Source organism: Sinocyclocheilus anshuiensis, unplaced genomic scaffold, assembly GCF_001515605.1.
Source record: "Sinocyclocheilus anshuiensis isolate Anshui unplaced genomic scaffold, SAMN03320099.WGS_v1.1 scaffold195, whole genome shotgun sequence".
NCBI classification, from domain to species: Eukaryota; Metazoa; Chordata; class Actinopteri; order Cypriniformes; family Cyprinidae; genus Sinocyclocheilus; species Sinocyclocheilus anshuiensis.
The window spans coordinates 1482515-1502591 of NW_015548236.1; the positions used below are offsets into that span (position 1 = coordinate 1482515).

Consider the following 20077-nt stretch of genomic DNA (forward strand, 5'->3'; position numbering starts at 1 on the left):
CGAAGAAGTGAATGATGTGTGCTCCCGGCGCCTATTTATACTATAGTCGCACCGGTAGTGACGTCATGGCTGTCGCTTGTTTTTTATCAGAAATGCCCTTTGTTGTAGTCTTCCAATCAAAAATGGCACCTTACGAAGCATAACATGAATTTGGATGTCAGTTACAATTTCAAACATAACTAGTTTTTGCATTTCAAACATGTTGCCTGATGTCATATTTACAGTACATTTCCATTAATGCATTGCAGTCCAATGCAATGCAGTCTATTTGCTTACATTGCTTTCCCTAGAAATCATTGTGTTTCTTGCACTGTACTGTACTATTACAGAAATATTTAAATATTAAAGAGTAATGTTTGATGGAAAAAAGGGTAAATTACAGTGTTCATCACAAAAATATACAGAAGATGATTATTACACAGTTTGCAAGGACTGCATGTTTTTGACACAATATCAAGAGCTGCTGAAAAGATTATTCAAAAGAAATAAAAGGGTGATACTGTGATTTGTGATAAAGTGACATAAAATTGTTATCTACTGTCCCTTTAAATGAAAAGGAAAGCACTGCTGGTTTACACAGTGAAGCATTTCCTATAATGCGAAAGGCCGGAAAGGATGAATGAACAGAGGATCGATTCAGCTCAATAGTGTCTGAAAATCACAACTCACATTACCGTTAGCCTCAGCAGTATATTGAGTATATCATCTGCAGCGCTCTAGTGTGCTTCATGATGAGTTAGGCTGTGCTTGTGATGGCTATGCAATCTGAAGTAAGGCTAGATGGCAGGTCATTTAAAAGTGGAGTGGTTTGTTTGTGCACTCAGTGTGTGACCCAGAAACAGAAGTGGAGTTAGTTGAGAATCAGCTGATTCAGAACACAAACGTACATCACTAGTTGGATGGGGTGAAGAAATAAAGCTTAGCGTCTACTGTACTGTGAGGGCTGTGTATGTCAACTGCTCTGACACACACACTGATGGAGGGTGCAATCACTAACCTATTACAGTATATACAATATCCACAAGGAGAAACCAACCACTATGACCAGACCATGCTGGTCTCCTTGACTTAAGGACTAGACTGACGTGATTTAAATTCTAGTTTCTAGTAAAAGCATAGTTTTATGTGTTATTTTCATTTAGAGTCCAATTGCCATTTTATCATTTTCCATTAACTCATTTATAAAGCATTTGTGAAAATATAATCTATGAATGTTTTAGATCACTTTAAAACAAAATGTACACTACTGTTCATAAGTTTGGGGTTGGTAAGATTTAAGATTTTTAAAGAAGTCACCAAGACTGCATTTATTTGATCAATAAATAAAGAAAGAACTGTGAAATATTATAATTTAAAATAACTGTATTATATTTTAATATATTTACAATGTAATTTATTCCTGTGATGACAAAGCTGAATTTTCAGCAGCCATTACTGATCAGAAATCATTCTAACATTTCTTATTATTATCCATGTTGAAAACAGTTGTGTTTTCGACAGCCGATGCCGATGCCGATATCTTGGAAAGCCGGGTGGCCGATATAATTGTATTTATTTTAATTAATATTTAAGAAATTTGAAATCATTTGAAAATGGATTAAAAAATAATTTTGTAAAATAAACATACTTATACTTTAGATGACAAAGTATTTTCCACAAATAAATAAATATTTTTTATAATTTTATAATTAAAAAGGAAGTAAACTGTAACCAACAGAGCACTCAGTATTCTGGGAAGTTTGTGTGCATTGGGAATCATATTTTTTCAAATAATGCCAAGGTAACACTCATAACACACATCATACATACAGCACACAGTGAAAATGACATGAATATGACAGTGGGCAAGTGCCGCATAATTTGAAATCACGAATTTATGTTTAAAGCATTCAATTTGCATGGACCGAAAGTCACACAGAGAACACGCGATCATGCAGGTCATATGCACACTTCACAAGATCTTACAACTGTATTCTACTAAGTTTGCAAGTTTTGTGAAATTACATTTTCATTAGCCATTCAAAGATTTGTTTAAATGATGTAAATGAGTATTTGCTGAATGCTGACGGCAAACGAGAAAGTATTATAACGTTTGCCTTTCTATTACTAATAATATAAAAGCAATCGTTATAATACTTTTTGTATACATTTTAATTCCTTTTGTTTAACAGTTCTATCGGATTATTAAACAGACTTCTATCCGTATTAGACAGAACTAAGCGATGACAGCGAACAAGAGGGAGAATGTGAGCACTGTGTGCTCGGGCGCTGCCGGACTCAGCGCCGTCAAAATAAAAGTCCGCCTCGAACGCATCGGCCAAACAGAAAATATTATCGGCCGATGCCGATATATGAAAAATACCAAATATCGGCCGATATAACGGTCGACAACTAGTGCTGCACACTTAATATTATTGTGGAAATTGGGATACATTTTTTTTTTCAGGATAATTTAATAAATACAAAGTTTAAAAGAACAGCATTTATTTGAAATAGAAATATTTTATAACATTATAAATGTCTTTACTGTCAATATAGTGCATCCTTGCGGAATAAAAAAATTAAATAAAAAAAGAGAAAAGGAAAAAAAAACTGACCCCAACTAACCCACTGTGAAAAATTGCAACACAAGTATAAGGCAACTGAATAATACATATTCATAACAACAGAAATTTATCATGGCAAGGGGTTAGGCAGGAAAATATGACTTCATTACTGTTCTGAATAATTTTTTCTTCTTCCAAATAGGGGTGTGCACAAATAGTCGAACATTCGATCTGTAATTATTATTCGAAAAACTATTCAAATTTTACTGTGTGTTACTTTGATTGCCAAAAATACAGGGAAACCATGATAAATCCTAAGCAAACTAAAAGTCAGTTGTAACTAAATGCACTGGGTGGCGCTGTGAAGCGTGTTAACAAGTTGATTATATTTGATCACAGAATATCGCTGTCTGCCTTGTGAAGTTTGGAATTCCTTTAATCAAAAATATCTTACTAAATGATCTTACAAAATGGAATTTCATTTGATCAAATGAATCAGTGAAACGGAGTTATCATAATATCACCATCACAATGAGAAATCACATGAAATCCAAACAGCAGTCAACTGAGGAAAGACAGCTGTCCATAACTGCATTCATGACTGCAGGTAAGTGCAGCTGTACTCCAAGTGAGCCAAGAAGAGAGCTTTTCTGATAGCTAAATCATCTTGAGACATATGCTTCCTTTAAGATTCCTCGAGAGTGGTTTAACACAAAGCGCTAAGAAACTGTTAGCACACGGTTTTCTTTGTCGGTGCGCGTTCTGATTGTTATCAGACCGAGGAACAAACTTTCACCCAAGCATGTGGATATTATTGTTTTTCTCAACATTAACATGTGAAACAATATAAACACCATGAACACAGGCCGACTCGAGTGTATGTACATTCTGTACTGTAATTGGTACGGTCTGCTATATTTTTCCATTTGCTCTGCTTGAGCTTGAATGCTTTTGTTCTTTATACACCGCGTGCATAATTATTAAGCACATTGATATTCTCATCATATTTTTTTTTCCAAGCACATTTTACCAATTCCAAACCACAACAATCTTAATAACTACTATTAATTTTCTATTTAATCATTTATAAGTGATATACTGTATAATTGTCCATGAAGGCTGGAAGTGAAAAACTCCTTATATTCAGGTGTGCAGAATTATTAGGAATGTTTTCTTTTACAGATAAAATGAGCCAAAAAAAGAGGTTTAACTCAGACTGAACCTTACTGGGATAGTGGGGTCAGAAAAAAAAACAGGTGGAGAAAAAAAGACATGTTAACTGCAAAAGAATTAAAGGGGTCCTATTATGCTTTTTCACTTTTTCAACTTTAGTTAGTCTGTAATGCTGCTGTTTGAGCATAAAAAAGGTCTGCAAAGTTACAAAGCTCAAAGTCCACTTCAAAAGGAGATATTTTATTTAAAGGGGTCCTATTATGCTCTTTTACAAAGTCTTGATTTTGTTTTGGGGGTGTACTAGAACATGCTCTCATGCTTGGTGGTTCGAAAAACGCATTATTTTTCACATAATTTACATTATTAAAATACCTTTCTCCCCAGGCTGGCACAAACGGCTCGATTAGTTCCGGCTTTGATGAAGGTCCGCCTTCCGAAAAACAAAATGTGTTGTGATTGGTTAGCTGTCCCAGTGCGTTGTGATTGGCGAACAGCTTAGACGGTGTTTCAGTACTGCCACGCCCCTTGCTCCGTCTTTCAACAAAAGCTTTTTGGCGAATCCGGCATTACTCACTCATGTTGTGGAAGCTGTCCTCAGTAAAATGCGCAGCACACAATAGCAAATTGGGGTTATAATGCTCAGGAACAGAGTTAAAAAGTAAATTGCAACCACTGTTTCCTGACATCATCTGCTTTCAGAAGCCGTTTGGGCACGGAGGTGAAAAAAAAAAAACAGCATTTCAGGTGGTCGCACACAGGACGAGAAGCGCAGCGTCGCGCCACGTCTTTAAAATTCAAATACATTATTTTCTACGTCCACTTCGCAGGGCACTTACAGCCAAATATGACAAACGTATGAAGCAATAAGAGAAACATACAAAATGTGCAGAGCGGGGGTACGCGAGGACTGGAATTGAGACCCGCTGGTCTAGAACAATTCTTACAAATATAACACGACGTAGCTGGGCGCCGCGGACAGACGCCGAATGGCATCGCCGGTGTGCCTACACTCATAGAAAATAATGTATTTGAATTTTAAAGACGTGGCGCGACACGATGCTGCGCTTCTCGTCCGGTGCGCGACCGCCTGAAACGCTGTTTTTTTCACCTCCATGCCCCAAGTGCTGCCAATCACAGCACGCACTGGCCCAGCTAACCAATCACAGCACATTTCGTATTTCAGAAGGCGGGCCTTCATTTGATACAGGAACTATTCGAGCCGTTCATGCCAGACTGGGGAGAGAGGTGTTGTAATAATGTAAAATGTGTGAAAAATAATGTGTTTTTCGAAAAACATAGTATGAGAGCCTGTTCTAGTAAACCCCCAAAACAAAATCAAGACTTTGTAAAAGAGCATAATAGGACCCCTTTAAGAATTAATGTGAGGAATTAGGTGTAAAACCATCAGGAAACATTTAGTCTCCAGAATTACAAGGTGTCAGGTTCTCAGAGACTCTGCTTGGGTAAAAAATCCTAAAAAAGTACCCTCACTTAATAAGAATAACATGCTGAAGTATTGTGAAATACATTAAGACTGATTTTTTTATAGGCTTTATGGGCAGATAAGTTTTGAGTGACTCTTGAAGGACCAGCACCACATCCTCTTGTACCACTGTTTGAAGAATTTATCTTCAAGAGTCTGGCAGCAATTCTGCAAGACAGACTTTTCAGGATAGGAGATGGAATAAAATGAGCTCCTAAAACTTACTGGAAAAAAAAAATGTGCACATCATGAAGCCAGTGGATTTCTAAAGCATGTTTAATGGGGGAAAAAAGAAAACACATCATTGCCATCAAGCTTGGGTCTCTGAGAGTTCAAATAAAAATAATATGACTGACTTGACTAGCGAAATTGTATCTGCTAGACAGATCTAAATATGCAGGCCTGTGCAGTTGAAATCTGAGAAGAAAGTTCAATAACGCTAGCTCAGAAAACTCTGAAGAACAGCTTACAAATCAGCAGGGCCACTTCTCAGTGGACTCCATGTTACACACTTGCTAAAGCTCTAATTGGGCTCTTTGAAGATGCACAGAGAAAGAGGGAAAGAGAGTGCTAAATGTCCCATATGTGAGCCAAGAAAAAGCTTCCAATCTTGGCCCCCTTTCTCAATTTTAAGCCATCATCCAAGATAAAGGGATTGTCCCTAATCTATAAAGTAGGTCACCTTAATTCTGGAATTGGATACGGATATTGGACCCTGCCCTGGAAGACAAAGCGTGGGTCTACTGAATTCATTACATCTCCAAATCCAATCTGGATCTCAGGGTACCGATGGTCAGTCGGGTTCAAGTCTGACCAGAAAAACAAGAGGAAGGTTTGCCCTTCATCATTTCTAAAGTGATTCAATCTGACATCTTATCAAAAGTTAAGACTGAATGTTATGTACCAAGCATTAAGGTCTCCAGGGTTTTGATCTTTTACAATTCATTCAACTGATGCAGAGCAATAAAAATTTGCATACTAAGATGTACTGTACATTGTTCCAAATAAATTACTAATTCAAGTGAGTTTAAAAAAAAGCTAGCGACCCACTTTAAATAGACACAACTTTACTCTAAAAATATCTTCAGCACTGACCTACCAATAACTTGCTTAGCAGACAAAACAGAGGCAAAACACCCACTGCACATTTGAAACAGTCAAGGTCTTGAGAGAGATAATAAATAGCAAGTATTGCAAGTTAATATGGACGCAAAGTACTGAGAGTCTGAGACAGATATAAATATTTAATCAGAAGCAAGATTTTGAAAGCATTTCAAAATCCGATTTTAGGGATTTGTGATTAGTTACAGAAACAAGGAGTTTCTTGCATGGCGTCTATCCTCTGGGACTGTGCACTTTTTATACTTGTAAAACCTCTCTCAAGATCCACAAAGGAGAACCTGTCATCTTATTTTGTTCTCAATTTATTTGTTCTTTTTGCTACTCAAAATAGTCTTTCTACTGTAATTATTTATGACCTTCCCACTTTCAACTGGTTCTGGCTACCCAAATTTGATACGTAGCCTCAGCAAATGTAACCAAGGAAAGGGATACATGATATCTGCTATTTCCTGCTAATGCTGACATTAGCATACAATACAAGTCAAGCTCAGCAACATACAGTCAGCACTGTACTTCTCATATAAGACATGTCACTTCCTCTAATATGTTATTTCTTTACCTGAATTATATTGAAGCAAACATTCAGTGACTCCTTCATAGCTGTATTGTACATATAAGTGCACAACTACGGGAAAATGTTTTTGGGAAAATTTTTGTGATATTTAGCTTGTTAACTTATGTTATAGCCTTACAAACCAATGCTCTGAAAAGCATATTTCAGCTCAGTGTGAATCAAGTGATTCATTCATGGCATCCAATGAATCTACCTGCAACCTTGACAGCAGATGACTTATTACTGACCGCAACAGTTGGAATGGCATTGCTTAGCATGCAAATAAGAAGCTTATCCTTGCAGAAAACTAAATGTGTCCAAAATAATGCTTATAAACAAAGTTTATGATCTGACGATACTGACATTGAACTCATCTAAATTAAACAAAAATTGGCCTGTATCATCTGGCAACAGATGTATAACCATACCATAAAAAGGTGACACTGAGATATTGTTAATCACACCACAAAGAAAAAAAAAACCTCTTGATGACTTGCATTGACATCTATTCCTGGCACAAGTTTGATAACATATCTCAGTATCCGATCAATCCTTTACTAAAATTCACTAAAAGAGAGATGATGACATCAAAGTGCTTCAATTACAATAAATTAATCAGGTACTGTACTAAAAATACTGAAAAGACTTTGAACATGCACACTTGTGCAAACTTAATATGCTTCATTCCTGTGAACATGACAATAGCAGTCAGCTCCTCTAGCCTCAATTCAGATGAATATTAATCAGGGCTTAAATTAAACTGACTATCTTTATCCCTTCCCTTCGGCGTCAACTCTCTAAAGTAAAAATAGCTATGATGAGTGAATAAATAGACGTGTAGAGCAATCCATATTGATCCCTCCAGTGGGTGAGACAGCATTTGCAGCTTACTGCCACGGCCCTGAAACTTAGGATGAAAAAGTTTCAGTCTCTACATGTGAGGTCTCTTTGAAGATCTATCAGATCGATGCTCCTTACTTGTTCACATAATATTCATATAAGAAGAAATGTACATAATGTGCCAAGACAAGCCATTTTTACCCCATCTAAGCACTTCAACTATGAGAAACAAATATTTTACATTGCTCAGGTGTCAACAGTTGCACAGATAACTTGAACTAAATGCATGTATAGTGTTCCTTGCATTGTGGTGTGATCTTGATCAAAACTGATTATTCTGTGGAAATCAAATCATCAATGACTGACCGATGAATATGCACATATTCAAATTCAGTGTGATCGTTTCACACTGTTAACATCAAACTTGGTTGGTTCGAATATATATGCAATTTAATGATATTTGAGAGCTGCAGCTGAGGAGATAGTTATCACTAAATAATAACAAATTAGTTTTCCTCAAACAACACGATTAAAACAAAGCTTTAAGAGCTGGAAAAAGAAAAGTGCACCTATGTATCAATGGCATTGAGTTAAACCTCTAAAACTGGTGCATGTAACAATATTAATCCGTTTCCACGCTTTCTAAGCCTACAAAGTCTGAAACCTTCAGAACAAAGTTGCTACACAAACACTCTGGTGTATTTCCAATATCTGCAAGTCAACCAGCTTCAATACGAGTTGAGTAAACAGCTTTCAAGGCATCATTCTGTAAATCCTATATCTCATTCACCAAGCATGTTGAAGTTTTGTGATACCATTAAATAAATATTAAACTTGTATACTTTTCATACCTTGAGAAAAGTTTCTCCCACTTGCAAGCATTCTGTAACTTTATCAAATGCATGAAAGCCTCCTTTGGGTTGTATCTTTTCCTAGCCTCCAGCCAAGATACATGACTGCAATCTTTCTACATTCTGTAAATGTGGCTTCTTCTTACATTCTAAAGAACTAAAATTAACTTCTACAATATCAATGGCATGGCATTTGAGATGCCTGGGAAAATCGGTACCCACTTGCCTTTCTCCCTTGTGACCTGCAGCATATTGATTCAGTTATGATTCCCTCATCTCCAAATTTCACTAGTATTCAGTGTATTATCTGGACCGGGTCATTCTAATATGTTGATATGGTACTAAAGAAACATTTATGATGAAAACTGTTGTGCTGCTTAATATTTTTGTGGAAACCACGATACATATGTTTCAGGTTTGTTTGACAAGTAGAAAGTTCCAAAGAACAGCATTTATTTGAAGTATATTTTGGTTGCAAAAGTCTTTACTGTTTCTTTTGATTAATTTAATGCATCCTTATTAATTTCTAAAGAAAAAAAATCTTATTGACCAAAACTTGAAGCAGTAGTGTGTATATAGGTCAGGATTTCAAAACAGGTCCCCTTGCATGCTAAAAGAAAATTAGGTAACACTTTAGTTTAGGGACCAACTAGTTGCTTATTAGCATGCACATTACTAGCATATTGGTTGTTTATTAAGTACTTATAAAGCACATATTAATGCCTTATTCTGCATGACCATATTTTAGAACCTTTAATCCTACCCTATCTCTAAACTTAACTAGCCTACCTCACTAACTATTAATAAACAGCAAATTAGAATTTTTTTGAGGCAAAATTCTCGTAGTTAAGTGTTAGTTAATAGTGAGAATTGGACCTTAAAATAGAGTGTGACCGAAAACTCAATGTACCATTAGACTAAATTGTCTTAAAGTGCCCCTATTATGCCTTTTCGAATATTACCTTTCATGCAGTGTGTCATGTAGCAGTATGTGAACATAAACTATCTGCAAAGTTGTGAAGCCGACAGTGCACGATAAATAAAGTTATTGTCTATCAAAATAAAGAGTTGGCTCGCAATCGCCTAAACGAGTCGTCAGGAATTCGAATCTTATTCCATTACGGCTCTACGTCATGAAGTAAAACATTTGCATAATGACCGCCCACGTTCTACGTCGCCAACTTGCCCGCCCAGGTGCCCACAAGCAGTAAAATTTCTGTGTGGTTGACATCATGTCGAGAAGACGCTGTATCCTACACTGTGAGAGTAAATTTGTTTTATCAAAGGGCGTTTCGTTTCTGACACGCGCTGTACGCGTTGAACCAATCCAGAGCCAATCTCCCTACGGCTCTGGACCGATCACAAAGGACTGTGCCATCTGACCAATCACAGCAGTGAGGGCTCACGGAAAGGAGGGGTTTAGAGAGACTGATTCTTTGAACTGCTTCGCACGAGTCGTTTACGAATCATTTAGAAATTAGGTAAAATTAAATCTATTTTTTTAGAAAACTAACGTGTTTTTTGACCTTGCATGCATGTAAACCTGTTTTAGGAGACTCATAAAACAATATTAGCAACCTTAAAAATGGCATAATAGGGGCACTTTAAATAAGGAATAACACTGCTGAAGGACTGCCAAAAGCACCCAAAAAGCAAAACTGTGATCTGAGCAACCGTAAATGTAACAAAGAATATTTTTAATCTAAAAGAATCATTGCCAACTCAACTGCCCTATATAGCAGAAACCGGTTCTTGTAACACCTTGTCAATTCTTTTGATCAAAGGCGAGAGCTTGCTCTCTTCAGAAGTTGTGTTTTGGAACGTACTAGCTTTCGACAGTTTCTTCAGCGTTGCATACATATTAGCAATGTGTTGCACCACATCACTCTCTGAGTCTGCCTGGAGTGGGTGGGAGTCTCTCGCCTTTTTGATCTCGAGTCAGTTCAGGGGCTTGAGAATGCAAATGTCTTTGAATGTCTCCTGTGACTATGAAAGCACTCTGTCACCAGGCCATTCCAACATATATTTCTCAACTCAATTTCACACACAGGAAGCATACCTGCATTCCTCATTTTATACATGCCAAACATTTCAACATAACATACATATTTCTACCACTTAATGTTCGTGCCATGCATTTCTCACATGCAGAAATCTAGTGTTCTGCTGTTTTATAATGTCTGAACATCACTTTAAAAGCAGAAAAGTATCCAGTAAGGATGAAACATTCAGCAGAGCATGAACTAAGCAGCCCTCCAGCTGAGTAATAATGCTGTGTTTTGTTCATTCAGGCTTGGTTTCAGCTTATATGTCACATCCCTGATGACCAATCATGAAGCAGAATAAAAAGTGTTTTTAAGAGCCAAAGCATTCATACAAAAACACCCAGAGCAAGATAAGGTATGAGATCCCTTGAGATGATACGGCAAGACTCTTTGAACAACCACACTACAGTACAAAGTGTTTAAAATATATAATCACTCAAGAGTTTTGCAACAGATCTGTAGGGAGTGCCCATTTTTCAGTGGAATAAAACAGCAGGCCAGCAGTACAAGCAAGGAGTTACACTGAACAATGTACACTCCCTAAAGATCTATTATCTCTAAAGAGGTGTGCATTTTTTGTGCACACGTCTTTAATGTAAAAGGTATATTCTCAGTTATTTTATTCTCTTGACTGCATGCTGAGACTAGACATCTTCAAAATGCTGACTACAAAAGGTTTGGATATGTAATTCTAGCTTTTGGCCCTATCCAGGATGCAAATTACAGTATTGGGTACAGTATGACTCGCCAATTAAGGATGGAGCCACCAAAAGGAAGTCAAAAAAGCTTGTTAATATGCATTTCTTTTACCATGTCTTCATTAAACATACAAATGTACAACACAAAACTTCAAACAAACTCTATAATGGTTTGCCCAAGTCAGTCAAGCAAATACTTAAAAACACACTACTTTTTTCATATTGTTTTACAGAAAACAATGTAAACAATGAAACTCTAACAACTAAAAATTTTTTAAACTGCATGTCATTATTTAAAACTAATTGGAGGCCATCCATCACCTGCACAGATAGTTGTTTATTATAGGTAAAATGTTATTTATAAAAGCATAGGCATTTAAAGAATTTAAGGAATGTTAGTGGAATTGATATCATATTTGAAACCAGACCAAACAAAAATCTAAGAAACAATAAACTTAATTTTTTCAAAGATTCAGGATTATTATATAATTATAGGTGGGTTATTGTTTGATCCTATTAAGATTTCCAAATCCCCATTTGTTTTCCAAATTAAAATATTATCATATTTCTATAAATGTGCAAGTAAACTTTTTGTTTCATAATTGTTTTTCTCTTTACAAGTTGCTGCTATGACTGCCATAATAGGCTGTGTAGCGAAAGGTTCCATTGGGACAACAGTACATACAGCATACTGTACATGCAGGGCTATTGGGGCATGTTGTCACAAAGGTAAACATGTAGTGTATATCAGTACTGTACAAAGAACTGCATATGTTTCCTATACAAGAACGAAAATGTCAAATAGGTTTTTGTTGTGAGGACTTTAAATCACTTTAAAAAATAATTCGACCCTTAGAAATATATACCAACGTTAAACGAGTGACAGCTAGTCCCCGTTTCCCCAACATAGCCCATCATTCCACAAATCAACTTTAATAAGCATTCAATGGCAGAAAAAGCACTAGATCATACATGTGCCTGAAGTGAAGTGATGCTAATTCTTGACATTATTCATAACCTTACAAAACTGGTTTGCTTGATCTGCCAATGCGATACAGTTACAATCGATAAGTCGTCATTCAACGCAAGTTTCGAGAAATGACAGATCATTACAGCGACACAGATGTCCTCAGAGATAACCTACCTCGCATTGGGTTTTGAATCCAGAGGATTCCCCCGATAAGGTGAGGAGACTGCCCTAACATCATGGTACCAGAGCAGGTGGTCGAAACACAAACGAAACACCTGTCTGACAGAAGTGTCCAGCTCGCGCGCCTTATGAAAGCTGATTAATAATAACACGCTCGCGCCAGTCCGCTGCTCCTCAATGAAGAGCGCATTCGCATCTCGATGACCTACGTGAAAGAGTCGCACAAAATACGGGTTCTACACATTAAAATGGTTCATTCGGAGTAGGAACATGCTGTATTGTGTTCTGTTCCTCTCAATGGTGTTCCGCGGCGAGATGTGAATCAGTGGGTGTACGTGCAGATGCTGAATGATGCAGATCGTGAATCTTTACAGTATATGCATAGACTGATTTCAAGCCCACGGGCCCCGCGAGCCCATCTCCATGCCTTAGGTTTCCAATGCAGGAGCAGGACAAAGATCTGCGGCTGATCGGCAGCCAATCATAATCCCAATCCGGCTGAGGGGAAGCTTCGCTTGTTTGTTTATTTGTTTGTTTGTTTGTTTGTTTTTTTGCTTGCAGTTGAAGCATTCTTTTCAATAAACAAACGTTTCCGCAGAAATACATATCGAGACGTTTGTTAAAGTCTTACCTTGAACAGCCATGCTGCTACTCCATGAGTTCGCGCATTATGGGAAGGAAGGTAAAGCTGTAGGTTGTCAGAGTAGCCTGCCCCACTCTACCAAAGCGTCTGGCTTATTAACACTCGCAAGCAACCTCTGTTAAAGCCGAGTGTGCTGAAAAAGCATGAAATGTGTACTCAAAGAACCATGGGTATTGTAGTTCCACCTTAAGTTACTGGATCTGTAACCACGTTGTTAAACCGGTTTCAACTAATTATATTAGTCAGCATATACATGTTTGTTTGTTTGTTAGTTAGCTTGTTTAAATATTAAATAGGCCTATATGTATTTATTTATTTCAAATATTAATAAATATTTAGGCTAACATTCATCCAACATTCAATATAGGCTATAGGCTACACGCCGTATGCATTTTAAATTTAATTTTATCTTTCTACGGTTGAGAATTTATTTATTTATTTATTTGATTGATTGATTGATTGATTGGTTGGTTGATTGATTAACTTTGACATTTACATTTATCCAAAGCAATTTACATGCATGGGAGAATATTAGGCTGCGAGAAATGTGGGTGTTACGCCTTTGAAAGTAAACTGTTTGTCAACTCTGACAGAAAAAAAAAAACATCTTATTTTATTTAAATATTTGATGATTATGTTTTAAGAAATGTCTATATATATAGCCTTTTTTTTTTTTTTTTTAGGTTACAAACACATTCTAAGCTGCAAGAAATTTGGGGTGTTGCTCACAAATATGGCTCATTTTTGTGGAATTTGTACTTGTGAAACTGTGAACCTGTTGCATACCTCTAACTCACTGGATATTGTTTTTGAAAAGTTCTGACTATTGTGACCAAGGTTTCTTCATTGTTATCATTTCTAACATTTTTGAAAGACAGCCATATAAATCTTAACCTACAAACTTCCAAACTGTAAGTCAAAGGCCCCTTCAAAACGTGCTATTGTTCAAAGTTGGTGTGCTTTTTTCTCATATGGTAGCTAGCGCAAATGTTTCCTTTGACTTTTTCAGCTCTAGCTGTCCAAAAAGGACAACACTGAGTCAGAACAACTGGAGAGCCACATAAATTCTTTATTGAGCTCTTAATCAGGGCCACTTCCCGGGAAAGAGTTTGACATTGCAGGGAGGGACAGAAGCTAGTATAAAGTGAAGAATGCAGAGACTGAAGAGGCATCATTATAGATACAGATCACTGTCTGCAAAACTCAGGCTTTCTCAATTTCTTTTGCATGAGTGAATACAATAATGATGAGCATGAAGCCTTTAGAAAACTATTATCAAGTAAACCTACATCCCTATTACTGTGAACTGATCACATCACAACCTAATTCAGGTTATGGGAAATGTGTTAGAATATATGTCATCTATAATTACACATGGTTCACTTTGGGTCTTCTGTGTGGCAGTATGAAAGTATTTTGAACAGGTTTAGTTGAGCAAAAAGAAAAAAAACCCCTGCACATTTCAATCAATCTTGTTGAACCCACTCTAATGAAATGCCTGTCTTGGGGGTACTTTTGTGGCAGGGAGATGGAGAACAATATCTGTACACAAATATAGTGGAGGCATCCTACATTAAGAACAAGGTCATTATCCAAGTCTCAGGAAAGTAAAACACCAGTAATTTCATCTTCCAGCTGTAATTTGTGACAATTAGAGGTCGCCTTTTGGCAGCTCAATGACCCTCGAGGCTCTTGTTCAACCAACTACCACAGACAGCCAGTGAATGGAGAGTGTGCTTCCAGATCAATGTCATTACAGTTGGAGCCCCTTGGTAGACATCATGGATCCTGGAACAAATAATGACCATTTTGGGTCTGACCCATACTTTTATACTTTTTATTTTATTTAGTTTTCATCAGTGGGCACCTAACTTTGTAGATAATTAGCAAATATGGAGCACACTGTATATGAAGTGTAAACTACTATTATGTAATTGACCTAACTTGAAACCATCAGGTTGAGCTACAGAGCTTGCCTGTCCATCAGGTCCAGGTAAAAGATTTTGTTCCACATTTTTATGTCATGATACAGCACTTCCTGTTAATGTTTTTTTATTCCGCATTCCTGATGATTACAGTCAGCTCTAGTTTTTCTGGTTTCCAAACAAATGACAATCAAAGAATGTTTAATTGAAAGAGAACAACTGCACACTCATTTAAGCAGAGGCTATTTATTATCCAACGTTTCGGCTAGTAGCCTTTGTCAAAGTATAGTTTCACAAAATGGAGAGTAGTATAAGTAAAGGAGATAATTGTACACAGCTGAGAGTGGTGAGATTTTGTTGGATTGTAATTTGCATTTATTCTGTTTGTATAGATCAATTTGTTGATGTAGCTACTTTCCATGTTAGAGTCTAATTGTCAATTGGTTAATTATTGGATGATTTGGATCTCACCACTCTCAGCTGTGTACAGTTGTCTCCTTTACTTATACTCTCCATTTTGTGAAACTATAACTTGACAAAGGCTATAGCCGAAATGTTGCATAATAAATAGCCTCTGCTTAAGTGAGTGTGTAGTTGTTCTTTCAAATAGGTTTTTCTACAGGTGTGTGTGCGCTTTGCTTCACTTGCTCAATCAAAGAATGTTTGGCATTGCTTATCAGTTTGCTCTGTGACTAAAGGTGTTGTTCTGCTACATGACTGTCTTCATGCACTTACTGTACTGTAGGTTGACAATTCCCATAAGCTTCCCATAAACATGCGGCCATTTGTTGCTGTAATGTGACATATTTTGAAAGAGACAGCCACTGCTTATTTATTTTCGTTTTAAATCACCCTGAAAGAAAAAGAAAAATCATGTGCTTCTTGCAAAGTAGGCTACTTCCAAATGTCCAAATTGTCTAAAGACAGCATCTGTGAATGAATATGTAAAGGACAGATTTTATTGTCAGTTCTATACTAATTGAAACAAAGACCCATCTTGCTTTACTCAAATACTTGTATTTTATTAAAAATACATCATGTACTAAATGCAGAGATAATTTCCAGTTTCATAATGACTGCAAATACATGGCAAGGAGGAAATTGTAGCGTTAGTGCACTGCTCCCTCTTCTGGATGATTTACAGTATGACAAATAATATACTAACAGCAGCCCTTTTTATCTCTACTGTATAGCCTTAATGCAAAAAATCCAATTCGTTTTAGTAGTTTCCTATTTACAAAGCATGATTCAATGAAACAAATCTTTGTACATGCATACACATAAATAAGCAAACACGGCAAGCGCTGAGACAGCTCAGAAAACTCAGTCTGCAAACTTACAAACTGTAATACATACATGTAAACAGTTAGAACCATAATAATTTAATAATATAATTTAACAATATTCTATATTTTATCAATAGCAGCAAAATCTTTCACATTCAGTTCAGAGTCCCAACACTGTGTCATATTAACAGAGTAATAATGACGCCATCATCCCGGCCCTGCCACAGCATCTCCCCCTCAAAAGCCACCTTTCCATGCTTCCTGGCCCTCATTAGTATTCCCACGACTTTATCAGAGATCCGCACATATCTGTCAAACAGATCGCCAAAAGTCACTCTAGTGTAACTGTCTGGATCCGGGTCCACCATGGTCCTTATGATGAAGCACATGTCATCAATCTCCCGGTGGATGTGTGCCTCTGCGCGTTTGGCCCTCTCTGCTGTCTTACTGCCCTCTTTGGGCCTCCCATAGCCCTCCTCACCCCGCCGCAGCCGTGTTGACATGGAGTACTCATAATCAAAGTCCTCGCTGAAGGGGTTGAGCTTCTGATTGACGGTATGCTCTGATGCCCAGTTATGCCAGCGGCTTTTTAAGTTGCCCACAGCACTGTATTTTTTGGACAGGGTATTTATTTTGTTGGCATCTTCAACATCCTTCTTGCCCCTAAAAAGATAGCATATTATTTAGAATAATGCATATTATTTATAAAACAATGTTTGTTTTATAACTTGTAATGCTAGTAGGCTACTTAAGTGCAACAAAATGTGCTATACTATAGCCATTTGATCATATTTGTTTAAAGCAACTGTATGTATAGGAGTGGGCGATATATACCATAGACACAATTAACTGGTAGAAATTTTTCAACTGGTAGAGATTTTGGACTGTTGTCTCCATCATGGTTACACATTCACGTGACGTTGATGTGCTACATGGTCATGAAAATTAATCATTTTCATGCATTTTAAAGCATTGCAGTTTAAAAACAAGTGATTTTAAACCGTTGAAACGCAATCAGCAATGAAAGAGAACTCATTTCGCTATATGCATGCTTTAGTTCGCTATATTTCGCTATAGTTATTTTTGACACTTTATAGGCCTTGAATGGTTAAATACACACACTTGTATGTGTCAAAATGCCTGTCTTTGCATGTATCCTCGTAAACACAATAGGTCTTCGTGAAAGCAAACAGCTGAGAAAGAAAACACTATAACAATAAGTTGGATCCAGGCTGCTCTTAAAGTGACAGCAGTCTAATCTTCCTGCTGTCTATCATTCATGTTAATCAAACAACAAAAGAGAGAAAATCTTTCACTGCTCTTGACTAAATCACTTTTGTAATTTAATATTAAGAAATATATATTTAATTTACACAGTGAAGAATATGTCGTTTTTATACATTTGATTACTTCATATAATGTAGCATTTCTTATTTATTTGTTCTACTGTAGTTATTTTGTCCTGTTGCTTGTAGTTAGTTTCTTATTCTTATTTAATTGCTGACTGTTTACTTGTCTTCAGTGAGCTTGATTTATTTTTTATTTTTTAGGCTATTTGTAGTTTTTTGTGATATTGACACTGGTGACAAATGATAAAATTTCTATGTTATCAAACATTTTGATACCATAAAGACCATATGTAAAGCAAAAATAACTATATTGTGATATATTGTTACTGTGAAATAAAATTACTCATATCGTGATATAATATTTTGGTCATATTGCCCACCCCTAGTATGTAGCTTTGTGTATTTTGTGACTTTGTAGCCCCTTAACAGTTAAGTGAGTGGAATTCACTGTCGTAAAAATATCACTTTGGTAATTACAGTGGATAGCAGGGAGTAGCATGGGAAAGAAACAGAAGCTGTTTGTCTTATCAGAAGTCGGTGTGCCATTAGAATTATGAGTGAATCATTCATCTTAGTGAATCATTTAAACACACTGATTCATTCAGTAACAAAACAAATGGCAATCCTTTTTTAAGTGAGAAACTTTTACTATACCAATTCTTTAAAAAACACAGATTCATTCAGGAACTGATTTGTCTTTATGAGTAATAATAAAAAGACAAAGTTGGATGGAAAAAAGTTGGCTCTATGATCAGTATGGCTTGTGTTGATATTACTTATATTGCTAAGTATTATAGCCTAATAAAAGATCTAATGGTGCATAAATGGTGCACTCTATGGTGCATTTCCATCAAACACAGCATCACGGCAAGATTTACAACATCTAAATATTAGCATAACCGACCAACGTTTCATACCCAACTAAAAGATCACACATCTGCTTTATCACTTTTTGTTCTAAAAAAACCCACTCAATTTTTTATCTCAACTGTTGCATTAGAAGTCCAGAACTTACCTGAGATCAGAGGATCTTTTGATTGTGACCGCAGACTCTGTATTTTCATTTGTCCTATTATTCGCTGTGTCCTCCTGGTTGGTTCCTAGCTGCAGGCTTCTATCCTCATTATCCTCAATGTCCTCCTGAGCCTGCTTTTTCTCTTTTTCCATTTCCTTCCAGCCCCGTGTCAGCTCTGAAACCATGTTGGAGCACTTCCTGCGGCGTGTGGGCGACCCTTTCTTGCTCAGCATCTTGTCCAGTTCATCCATGGCCGGGTCCTTACAGATGCGTTTGGTCAAAAAGTCAATGCCCGCACTTTTCTCCTGAACTTCCCTCGTCACAGTTTTCACCACTTGTGCGGTTTTGATGCGTGACTCCTCGGCGGCCTCCACATCATCCTGGTTTTTATTTCTAGGGTCCTGATTGGAAAGAGACTTTTGAGATGGTTTGATCTTTGGAACTACTATTTTTGCATCTTTGGGGTCTTCTGGGTAACTCGGGGCCCATCCGCTGGGTTCGCTGAACTGCTTCTCTTCATTTTCACTCACCCACTGCTGCCAGCTCCGTGTTAAGCTGCACACCATGCTTATGGCACGCAGCTTTTTAATGTTCTTGTTCGTTGAGGGCTTCTTTTCTGACATTGTTTACCTCCAAGGGGTTGCTTCACTCATTCAAGTTCTTTGTCCCTGATGGCTTTTATATAGCACCTCGTTGTGATTCCCAACCTGTAGTAAATTCTAGACTCTGAGCTCTCCCTTAGGCACTAGCGGTTTTGAAATGGGTCAACCAACCTACTTTCCAACCTGGCGGTGGAAAGTATGCCAGGCATCTCTGCTGATCATCTTTCCTTGACACTTACCGACCTCTGGGATTGGTGGGGAATCACGTTTCATCATAGACGATGCCCATCGCTGGGGGTAAACAGGGCAAAGATGTCAGTGAGTGTTAAGCTTTTTCCTAGGCTGCGCAAATGTGCAGGCAGCTGCTCTGTGCGTCTTATCTGGATACTTGCATTCAGTTGACTTTGTCTTTAGCATTACCTGATGCTTATCAAGATAATCAATTAGCAGTGTCAATTAGCAAAAGCAACAATGTCCATGTTGTCAATGCTAAGTGGTAAACTACCAATGTGAACTGTGTGGATCATATATGCATAGGTTCCCCCAACAGTCAATTACACTGTGAATAATTATAGTGTGAATGAATAGATTCTTGACAACAATTCCAACTAAATGTCCAAGTTGAAGGTAGAAGTTCTGTATTAAAGCTTATTTTTAAATTTAAACCTGGAGACTACAATGTTACTTAGACCATCACACCACATTTATTTCAACCTCATGAAAAATAATGTAGTTAAAAGATAGCCTAATATATAGATATAACATATATCATTTTATTATAACACATATATATAAA

General features: G+C 37.0%; 2 protein-coding genes across 9 annotated transcripts in view; both read right to left on the reverse strand.

Moving 5' to 3' along the window:
• LOC107654725 (sterile alpha motif domain-containing protein 12-like) overlaps positions 1-13240 on the reverse strand; it is a 123399-nt gene extending 110159 nt beyond the window's left edge. For 6 of the 8 annotated variants that reach the window (XR_001630363.1, XM_016441935.1, XM_016441936.1 and 3 more), the window contains exon 1: positions 12456-12789. Coding sequence is in view for 7 of the 8 variants with exons in the window: in XM_016441935.1 (XP_016297421.1) it covers positions 12456-12519 (64 nt within the window). In the remaining variant the exon portion in view is untranslated. Of the gene's footprint in view, positions 1-12455; positions 12791-13092 lie in introns of those variants that run through there. The other 2 variants (XM_016441939.1, XM_016441933.1) reach the window with 2 other exon arrangements.
• Positions 13241-16096: 2856 nt separating this feature from the next.
• Positions 16097-19613, reverse strand: abrab (actin binding Rho activating protein b). The gene is made up of 2 exons (XM_016441868.1): positions 18680-19613; positions 16097-16978 (listed from the first exon to the last, which is right to left on the reverse strand). The coding sequence occupies exons 1-2, from the start codon at positions 19300-19302 to the stop codon at positions 16495-16497; spliced, it is 1107 nt and encodes a 368-aa protein (XP_016297354.1). The 5' UTR covers positions 19303-19613; the 3' UTR covers positions 16097-16494.
• Positions 19614-20077: the final 464 nt, after the last annotated feature.

Coding starts and splice junctions, on each gene's coding strand:
- abrab (XM_016441868.1), bottom strand. CDS start 19,302: ATGTCAGAAAAGAAGCCCTCAACGAACAAGAACATTAAAAAGCTGCGT. Junction 16,979..18,679: donor AAAAGATCCTCTGATCTCAG/GTAAGTTCTGGA, acceptor CTATCTTTTTAG/GGGCAAGAAGGATGTTGAAG.